The sequence below is a fragment of the Nerophis lumbriciformis genome, linkage group LG10, assembly GCF_033978685.3.
Source record: "Nerophis lumbriciformis linkage group LG10, RoL_Nlum_v2.1, whole genome shotgun sequence".
Lineage (NCBI taxonomy): Eukaryota > Metazoa > Chordata > Actinopteri > Syngnathiformes > Syngnathidae > Nerophis > Nerophis lumbriciformis.
The window spans coordinates 35518267-35529193 of NC_084557.2; the positions used below are offsets into that span (position 1 = coordinate 35518267).

At 39.6% G+C, this 10927-nt stretch overlaps 1 protein-coding gene across 3 annotated transcripts in view; it reads right to left on the reverse strand.

The window, feature by feature from the left end:
* Positions 1-10316, reverse strand: part of apba2a (amyloid beta (A4) precursor protein-binding, family A, member 2a) — a 39187-nt gene extending 28871 nt beyond the window's left edge. For all 3 annotated transcript variants that reach the window (XM_061969734.2, XM_061969735.2, XM_061969733.2), the window contains exons 1-2: positions 10196-10316; positions 1366-2533 (exon numbers count right to left, since the gene is read on the reverse strand). In XM_061969734.2, the coding sequence (XP_061825718.2) occupies positions 1366-2502 (1137 nt within the window). In that variant the 5' untranslated portion in view covers positions 2503-2533; positions 10196-10316. The remainder of the gene's footprint in view (positions 1-1365; positions 2534-10195) is intronic.
* Positions 10317-10927: the final 611 nt, after the last annotated feature.

Sequence of the window (10927 nt, forward strand, 5' to 3'; positions counted from 1 at the left end):
TAACCACTCGCTCATCTTTTCTTCATCCATCCATCCCTTCGAGTTAGCTTTTATGATGACGCCGGCTGGAAAGGTCTCTTTTGGCAAGGTCTTCCTTTTGAATATCACCATGGGTGGAAGTTTCTGGCCATTAGCATGGCAAGCTAGAACCACAGTGAAGGATGACTTCTCATTCCCTGTGGTGCGAATATTCACCATACGTGCTCCCGTTGTATCCACAGTGCGGTTCACAGGAATATCAAAAGTCAGTGGAACCTCGTCCATGTTGATAATGTTCTCTGGCCGGATCTTTTTTTCAGCTATCTTGTTTTTACAATATGCACGGAAAGTAGCCAGCTTTTCTTGAAAGTCTTTAGGCAGTTGCTGTGAAATAGTAGTCCGTGTGCGGATGGAGAGATTTCATGAACCGGAAACCTGTCGCTTAGTAGGAGCCATTTTGTGGTCTTTACAGATGTAAACACACAAAGGAAATGAAACGTAATATCCGCGCGCTTCTTCTTCTTCTACGGGGGCGGGTGGTTGCTTACAGTAGAAGAAGAAGCGCTTCCTCTTCTATGGGGGCGGGTGCTTACCTTGGCGGTTGCTTGCCGTAGAAGAAGAAGCGCTTCCTCTTCTACGGGGAAAAAAGATGGCGGCTGTTTACCGTAGTTGCGAGACCTAAACTTTATGAAAATGAATCTTAATATTAATCCATATATAAAGCGCACCGGGTTATAAGCCGCACTGTCAGCTTTTGAGTAAATTTGTGGTTTTTAGGTGCGGCTAATAGTGCGGAAAATACGGTAGTTAAGAACATGACACGGCGTGTCGCCAACTTGGCGCTGTAATTCGAGCGTATCACTGCTAGTCTGCATCATAATAAAGCAGAATGAGTCTAACACCAACCAAGAATGTTAAAATTATATCTAAATGGCGGACAATCATCCATGAAAATATGAAAAAGCTGCTGATGGTGTGTTTGACAGAGAAGCAGCTCGACGGAGATACCTTAGAGGCCCACTCTCCAATGTTAATGCTGTACATTACTATTACATTACTGCATAAAACTAATGTAGTTGTTAGTAGTACATTCTATTTTATATTCTACAAACCCCGTTTCCATATGAGTTGGGAAATTGTGTTGGATGTAAATATAAACGGAATACAATGATTTGCAAAAACTTTTCAACCCATATTCAATTGAATGCACTACAAAGACAAGATATTTGTTGAATCTATATTTAAAAAAAATAATAGATAAAATAAGTTATCAATACTGGCAGGAAGTTATGTGGCTTGAAAACTAAATATTGCATTGTCCTTGTCTAGTTTTTAATTAAACCCAACATGATTGCAGATGGCCTCTGGGAATGAAACAAGACAAACCTGCTGGAGCTTCTGGTGCTGGCTCTGGCTCTGGCTCTCTTCGGGAGGCCTGGTCTCTTGTTCGGGTGCGTGACAAGGAGGCGGGGGCGGCTTGATGACCCCCTGCTGGCTCTCTAGGTTATTAGTGGAGGCGCCGGGTCTTGTGACAGGAGGGCTCTCTCTCTTCTGGCTGTTCACAGGTGTCTGGCCATTAGGGTGACGAGGAGGCGGTTGTTGCTTACCGGAGCTGGATTTAGCTTTTGTCCGCACAGGAGCTTTTTTGTTTTCCTTTGACGACGTCTTCACTCGATTATCATTTTTGTTGGCCGTGCAAGCTTTGACTCCGACATCCTGTCCAGCTGCCCTCCTGCCTCGCCCTTTCCCCTGCCTGTCCTCCTTGGCGTTCACCTGAGATGACTCACACTTCCTATTGGCTCCTGCAGGCATGTTCTGTGTTCTTGTGTTTCCTTGGTCGTCTTCTCTATCCCTTCCAACGCAGCCTTTTCTACTCTTATTATTGTCCTGATAATGGCCAACTTGACTTGGAACCTTGTTTTCGAGACCGTCATCCTCTAAATCTTCTATGAATCTGGCACCATCCAGCACCTCTTCAATCTCATCTCCATCGCAAAAGAAGAACCTGTTCTCCAGACCCTTCACCACTTCTTCTCCCTCCACTGCTTCCCTTCTAATCGGGGTGCAACGTGCCCTAAAGGGGCGGCCCACCTTACAAGGCTTAGTGTCCGATTGTGATCCATCGCATCGGTCTGTGCTTGGACGAGGTGTGGCCCTGCTGCCCTCAGTGACGACTTTACCTACTCCAGCGTGCTTTAGGTAAGCCCCATCCTCGGGGCAATACTGTTTGTAGTACCGTGTGTCCATGACGCCCTTTCTGTTCAGATGGAGCACCTCGTCATAGTCCTGCTCCACATCGGAGCCCACGTTGTCGTACTCAGAGCATGTGTCCTCCATGTCTTCGCGATTACTATAGGCAGCAGTCAACTGGGCATTGTTGTCGTCCTTTAAAGTGCAGGATGACACCTCCCTCACTAAATCCGTGTGGTCTTCTTGACTGGGTTTACTAGGTCCTGGACATAGCTGTGGACCGGCTGCTGCTAAATTGGAAATGGCAGCTGCTGGTTTATTCCCATGAGCCATTACTGGCCCAGTCAGCCAAAAGCTCTCAACCCTGTGAACAGAGAAAATATAACAATGAGTTTTTGCATTATTCTCCTTGCCACATACCACATGGTAACATGAAAAAAAATAATACAGTATACCGTATTTTTCGGATTATAAGTCGCAGTTTTTTTCATAGTTTGGCCGGGGGTGCGACTTATACTCAGGAGCGACTTATGTGTGAAATTATTAACACATTACCGTAAAATATCAAATAATATTATTTAGCTCATTCACGTAAGAGACTAGACGTATAAGATTTCATGGGATTTAGCGATTAGAAGTGACAGATTGTTTGGTAAACGTATAGCATGTTCTATATGTTATAGTTATTTGAATGACTCTTACCATAATATGTTACGTTAACATACCAGGCACGTTCTCAGTTGGTTATTTATGCCTCATATAACGTACACTTATTCAGCCTGTTGTTCACTATTCTTTATTTATTTTAAATTGCCTTTCAAATGTCTATTCTTGGTGTTGGGTTTTATCAAATACATTTCCCCCAAAAATGCGACTTATACTCCAGTGCGACTTATATATGTTTTTTTTCTTCTTTATTATGCATTTTCGGCAGGTGCGACTTATACTTTGAAAAATATGGTACTCATTCGCATCTTTTACAGTCATACACAATCGCCTCTGATGAAACCCAGTACAATAATGCTAAATTCTGTTTGACTTTGTAACAAAATTGTTCATTAATTTGAAGGTAGTTTGTGGTGGTGTAGAACTGCACTGCATCATACATCAACATTTTAACTTTACCAAATACCAGAGCAAAGACACACGGTGAGGTGGCATTTAGCCACTAAGGCCCCCCATCTGTGGAACAAAGGATGGCAGAGACCTTTGATATTTTTTGAAGGTTAAAGGCACACCTTTTTAATCAGGATTTTTACTGAATATCTAAACTCTTCTTAGATTATTAATTGTATTCAGTTATTTTCTATTTTCTGTATTGCTAATATTACTACTATTATCCTCACTATTTTATGTTTTTATTCACTTATGAATTTTTGCATTTATATTTTATTTTTACATATATTTTTAAATGTGTTTTATATTATTTTTCAAGTTGCGTTTTCTTTTGTTACGTGTCCGCCAGTGTGGATGCCTCAAAGTTGGCATTTTTTCATCATGCCACAGTGCCATGCCATTTGTTGTTATTGTCAATAGTGTAGTGCAGGGGTCCCCAAACTACGGCCCCAGCGTCCAAAAACCGGCCTGCGGGAAGTCCCAAGTAAAAAAAATAAAATAAAATAAATAATTATTATTATTATTATTTTTTTTTTTAATCTGTCTTTTCTAATGCATTTTCTACCGCTTGTTACTCTCAGTGTCTTCTAACCACTCAGGCAAATCATATTGTCTAAAAATGCATTTTCCTATCAATAACGTGACATCGCTATCGGAATATATATATATATATATATATATATATATATATATATATATATATATATATATATATATATATATATATATATATATATAGTACAGGCCAAAAGTTTGGACACACCTTCTCATTCAATGTGTTTTCTTTATTTTCATGACTATTTACATTGTAGATTGTCACTGAAGGCATCAAAACTATGAATGAACACATGTGGAGTTATGTACTTAACAAAAAAAGGTGAAATAACTGAAAACATGCTTTGAACACTGTTGGCCATTCTTTCGATGACCTTCCAGAGGTAGTCACCTGAAATAGTTTTCACTTCACAGGTGTCATAGTTTTGATGCCTTCAGTGACAATCTACAATGTAAATAGTCATGAAAATAAAGAAAACGCATTGAAATGAGAAGGTGTGTCCAAACTTTTGACCTGCACTGTATATAATATATATGCCAAATTTTTTTAACCCAATGCGGCCCCCGAGTCAAAAAGTTTGTAGTGTGTGCGTGTGTTATTTTTCTATTCTTTTTTTTTTTACTGGTGTAAAAAACAGTTTTGTAACTTGCCTGTGCATGAAAAGTGCTATACAAATAAAGTTTAATTGATTGATTGATACTGAGCGATGTTATTTATTTTTCCTTGTGTTAGTAGAATTAATCATACAGTAACTTAACTTACGAGTAACTTAACTCACGAAATAGTTGTCTGTCGGCTTTTTGGTATGCTTTAAATTGCGAGTATACCTTGAGTTATGAGTAATTTCGCGCTCTGTTGAAGTGATATTTGTTACGGGCTTGTGCCATTTGAGCAATAAATTGTTACAAATGTTACAAATTATTGTTCCTGCTTCATTTACTTAAGAAACAAACATAAGTTTTGATTTGCCAGTTGACGTGTGTGTTTAAGCGCCGTGCAGAGATCCACGTCTTGCTCTCAAAACCATCAGAACTAAGACAATTAGTGCGAAGGAAGAGAAGCAAATGACCATAAAAGAGAGAAAAAACAGTAAAAATATGTTCTACCTCGGCAAATCAAGCCCCGCTGCAAAGTCTGCATCAGAAAAGCTGCAGCAGGTATTCTCATGTACTTAAAGTAAATCTGGATCCTCACCCTGAAGCTGCTTTGCTTGGCATTTCTAACACTTTGGACAAGATGGGTCGGAGGAGGGGGGGGGGGGGGTTACCCACATATGCGGTCCTCTCCAAGGTTTCTCACAGTCATTCACATCGACGTCCCACTGGGGTGAGTTTTCCTTGCCCTTATGGGTGCTCTGTACCGCGGATGTGGTTGTGGCTTGTGCAGCCCTTTGAGACACTTGTGATTTAGGGCTATATAAATAAACATTGATTGAATGAATGTTAGCCCAGTGGTGGCCTATGGTATGGTCATAGCAAAAAGATGCACTTTGAGAGTGTGGAAATCTGACTCACCACCTAAGTTTGAAGCCTGGTTGAGGGAGTTAGTGGGAATCCTCCACATTGAAAATCTGAGATATGAGATATCTGGTAATTTACAGAAATGTTGTGGTGTGTGGAGAAGTATCTGGGAATACCTGAAACTGTAGTCAACCCTCCTAAGAAGTATCTGTCTTGGCATAATTGATGTGATCGATGAAAGTGGACATTCAACTGATGATATGTTAAGCCTCTGTGTGTATTTTGTTTTTACATGTTACAATCTGTGTAAAAACCTTCTTTATTCATTATTTTTATTTTCATATATTATTTATTTATTCATTTATTTTTATTATCATATGTGTATATGTTTGTCTGTTGTTTCAACCATTAAGAAAATTTACAATAAAAATACTTTGAAAACAAAAAGAAGAAAAGCTGCAGCAAGCCTTCGCGCATGCGGGAACAAACGACAAACATTTATCTATTAAAATATTGAAAAGCTGCAGAAAAACTCAGTTTCAATTTTGTACGTTTAGTCCTGACTTAACAAACTGGATGCTCAAACATTAGCCTTGGTTGACAGACAAACACATCGCTTTTTATGTTTTCAACTCAAAAGTGACTTCTCTGGTCTGTCCCTCAAAGACATCGGACACTGGGTTGCCAGGTGCCACGAGAGAAACATGCAGCAGCTCTATGAAAATAAGTATTATAAGAAGGGGGGATAATACGCGGATTTGACAACACTGCACGTAGAATAAGCAAAGGAGACATATTTGTCTGTTGCCCAATGTAAATAATGTACAATATTAATATAGTTTAACGTAAAACTACTGGGGTTGTTTGGTACATGTCTTTGCATTGATTTCCATAACCGTACTTATTATCTAAATGTTTGTTTTTCTTGTTAAAAGGCATGTTACTTATAGTTAAAATGGTTGTGTTTTGGGAGAACAAAGCACAGAGCAAAGTGAATTCAATTCCTTTCAATGGGAGATATGACTGTTCTGAGTTTTGAGCTTGGTCGTGAAATGCAATGTACACGTAAGTTGAAGTACTGTACCACTCTAGTGTGTTGCCACATTCAGCAACATAACAGGAATAAAAATATTATCAACATCTCTAAGTATGATGCAGTGCTTGCTGGTTTACACTAATAACAAGCATATTGTTAAAAATGAATACCTCTCTGAAACAGTTCATTATCTTTTTAAAGTCCGACTTTTCAAAGCAGCTCTCCATTGGATCTCATTAGTTTGTGCAAGTGAACCATCGAGGGTAATCAGTCTGCTTTGAAGTACTTGTGCCAAATTAAAGCACAAACCAGCTCAGCATGAAGTAGAATTGAGATCTTATTGTGTGTACCATTATAATGTCATAATGTGAAATTTTACATCTGCATAACATCTCTCTGTGGACAATATCACCAAAATATGTACACTAGCAAATTATTGATAACGCCACCGTTCCCTGATGATGCATCTAGGGCAGGGATGGACCACATCCGGCCCATTAGTCTTTTTAATCCGCCCCCGCCAAATAGTAGAACAAAATTAAGCAAAGATCTGTTTTGAGAATTGCCACAACAAAACTGATACTAGACTTCGACGCATTGGCAAAAAAGGGTGATCAACAACACTGCTCCCACTGAAAGAGAATGTAAGTGTTAACCCTGTAATACCATTGTTGTGTTTCTTTGAGGTTCTGATATGATATTGTTGAAAAAAAATATATAGCCAATGTTTGGGAAGTCTACTCCCCTCTCAATAGATATGATGTGCTTTGAAATGCATCATGTGCTCGGTCGGCCCGTATGTCAAATTTCAAAAGCCAATGTGGGTCCGTTAGCCAAAAAGTTTGATCTGATCTAGGGACTTTGGGAAAACATTATATCTCCACTCTGTGTAGTTAAACAGTGCTAAAACACACAATCATATTTGAAGCTGAGGCAATTAGTCCTTTAAGAGATTAACCTGCAGAAAAATACATTGGAAACCATTTGAAATCTCACTTGAGACAAGAGACCACCTGTTTACTGTACATCTAAAACAGTGGTTCTTAATCTGGGTTCGATCGAACCCTAGGGGTTCGGTGAGTCGGCCTCAGGGGTTCGGCGGAGCCTCCGCCGCGGAGGTCAAGACACACCCAAGTCATCGTGTAAATAAAAACTTCTCCGTATTGGTGTAATATGGATACCCCCAAACAATGTTCCCTCTAATTTTCCATCCGATTTGCAGGTGTGTAATTTATTGTGACTTCATGTGTTGGTTTTGTTCTTTGAACAAGGTGATGTGCATGCACTGTGCATTTTATACACCAATAAAAAAAACATAACTTTGTCTTGAATTTGAAATGATTCTTTTTTTAAATTTTTCACTAAAGACGGGTTCGGTGAATGAGCATATGAAATTGGTGGGGTTCGGTACCTCCAATAAGGTTAAGAACCACTGGTCTAAAATCAGCTTTAGTAGCCTGACAAAAACAAACAACTTCAAAGTGTTATGGTTTTTGAGTTGGGTGGGGAGAGGAAAGTCTGGGCTTCTCTGCTTAGACTGCTGCCCAGCGACGCGACTTCGGATAAGCGGAAGAAGATGGATGCATGGAAATTCAAAACCCAAAACCAGTGAAGTTGGCACCTTGTGTAATTCGTAAATAAAAACAGAATACGATGATTTGCAAATCCTTTTCAACTTATATTCAATTGAATAGACTGCAAAGACAAGATATTTAATGTTCGAACTGAGAAACTTAATTTTTTTGGGCAAATAATCATTAACTTAGAATTTAATGGCAGCAACACATTGCAAAAAAGTTGGCACAGGGGCATTTTTACCACTGTGTTACATGGCCTTTCCTTTTAACAACACTCTGCCATTGTTTGGGAACTGAGGAGACCAATTTTTGAAGCTTTTCAGGTGGAATTCTTTCCCATTCTTGCTTGATGTACAGCTTAAGTTGTTCAACAGTCCGGGGGTCTCCGTTGTGGTATTTTAGGCTTCATAGTGCGCCACACATTTTCAATGGGAGACAGGTCTGGACTACAGGCAGGCCAGTCTAGTACCCACACTCTTTTACTATGAAGCCAAGCTGTTGTAACACGTGGCTTGGCATTGTCTTGCTGAAATAAGCAGGGGCGTCCATGATAACGTTGCTTGAATGACAACATATGTTGCTCCAAAACCTGTATGTGCCTTTCAGCATTAATGGTGCCTTCACAGATGTGTAAGTTACCCATGTCTTGGGCACTAATACACCCCCATACCATCACAGAAGCTGGCTTTTGAACTGTGCGCCTAGAACAATCAGGATAGTTATTTTCCTCTTTGGTCCGCAGGACACAACGTCCACAGTTTCCAAAAACAATTTGAAATGTGGACTTGTCAGACCACAGAACGCTTTTTCCACTTTGCATCAGTCCATCTTAGATGAGCTCGGGCCCAGCGAAGCGTTTCTGGGTGTTGCTGATAAATGGCTTTCGCTTTGCATAGTAGAGTTTTAACTTGCACTTACAGATGTAGCGACAAACTAGTTACTGACAGTGGTTTTCTGAAGTGTTCCTGAATCTATGTGGGGATATCCTTTACACAATGATGTCACTTTTTGATGCAGTACAACCTGAGGGATCGAAGGTTTCGTTGGTTTCCAGCCTTGCTGCTTACGTGCAGTGATTTTTCCAGATTTTCTGAACCTTTTGATGATATTACGGACCGTAGATGGTGAAATCCCTAAATTCCTTGCAATCGTTGAGAAATGTTGTTCTTAAACAATTTGCTCACGCATTTTTTCACAAAGTGGTGACCCTCGCCCCATCCTTGTTTGTGAATGACTGAGCATTTCATGGAAGCTGCTTTTATACCCAATCATGGCACCCACCTGTTTCCAATTAGCCCGTTCGCCTGTGGTATGTTCCAAATAAGTGTTTGATGAGCATTCCTCAACTTTCTCAGTCTTTTTTGCCACTTGTGGCAGCTTTTTTGAAACATGTTGCAGGCATCAAATTCCAAATGAGCTAATATTTGCTAAAAAAATAACAAAGCTTCCCAGTTCGAACGTTAAGTAGCTTGTCTTTGCAGTCTATTCAATTGAATATAAGTTGAAAAGGATTTGCAAATATTTGTATTCTGTTTTTATTTACGATTTACACAACGTGCCAACTTCACTGGTTTTGGGTTTTGTACATGTGGGTGATTATCCACTACTATTTGATGTTATCAAGACTCAAAATTGCATAAGCATTGAAAGGGAAATAAAACATACTATTGTTTTCCAGAGTAACATGACTTCAAAGCTACTGTAATTGTCATCCCACCTTTAGAAAAGTAATAATATTGTTTGTTTATCAGCGTATAATTCCAAATATTGGTCATTTATTTATCAAGCCATGTTGTTATAAGGGTGAGACCCTCCCATGTCACTTATCTATCCATGGTACTGAACTGGTGATGAAAAAAACCAAAGGCTTAATTGAATTTTTTATTTGAATCCCCTATGCACATATTTTCCCCTGCCCTTGACGTGCACCTTCAGCCTTATTTCATACGTTTTACGAGGAACTTTTTGCCGCAGCTTCACGGTCGCTTGTTGTGTTTTGCCGCATGATATGACAGCCATTGTAAATGTAAACATGTAAACATCACAGTGCATTTTGGCCGACCACTCCCTTGCTTTTGTTCCCCCATGCAAACGGAGCCTTTATTTATTGCAAATGCAAAAGCTGCACGTCGACCTTGATTTAAAGGCTGCACCACGCTGACACCCCACTGATGTGCGACCAGATGAGCACGTCCAGCTTTGTCCGTCATCCAACCAGCACAGGCCTACACATCCAAATACGATCTATTTGTAAACATGCATGATTCTCCATCGCACTTACCGACATTGATGCTGTCGTATAGCCTACTCAATTAGCTGCGTGTGCCTCTGATCAGTCTTCTCCCGAGTGGATGTTTTTTTTTTTTTTTTTTTAATAAATAAAAGCCGCACGGCTGCCCAGGAACATGAGTAGAAGATACAGGCGGAGTCACGTGACCACAGTTCTGGTTCCTCAACAATAAAGACATTAAATCAAGCATTATTTCGATTAAGCACATACGACATAACGCTAGAAGAAACTAAGTGACATTCAACATTTAATTATATATCGCAAAATTTGCTCAATTGTGTGACGCATGTTAAAAGTTGTCTTTATTTGTAGGAAACAATTAAGCCAAATAATATTAATAACTACAAACCCCGTTTCCATATGAGTTCGGAAATTGTGTTAGATGTAAATATAAATGGAATACAATGATTTGCAAATCCTTTTCAACCCATATTCAATTGAATGCACTACAAAGACAAGATATTTGATGTTCAAACTCAAACTTTATGTTTTTTTTTGCAAATAAGAATTAACTTAGAATTCCATGGCTACAACACGTGCCAAAGTAGTTGGGAAAGGGCATGTTCACCACTGTGTTACATTGCCTTTCCTTTTAACAACACTCAGTAAACGTTTGGGAACTGAGGAGACACGTTTTTTAAGCTTCTCAGGTGGAATTCTTTCCCATTCTTGCTTGATGTACAGCTTAAGTTGTTCAACAGTCCGGGGGTCTCCGTTGTGGTA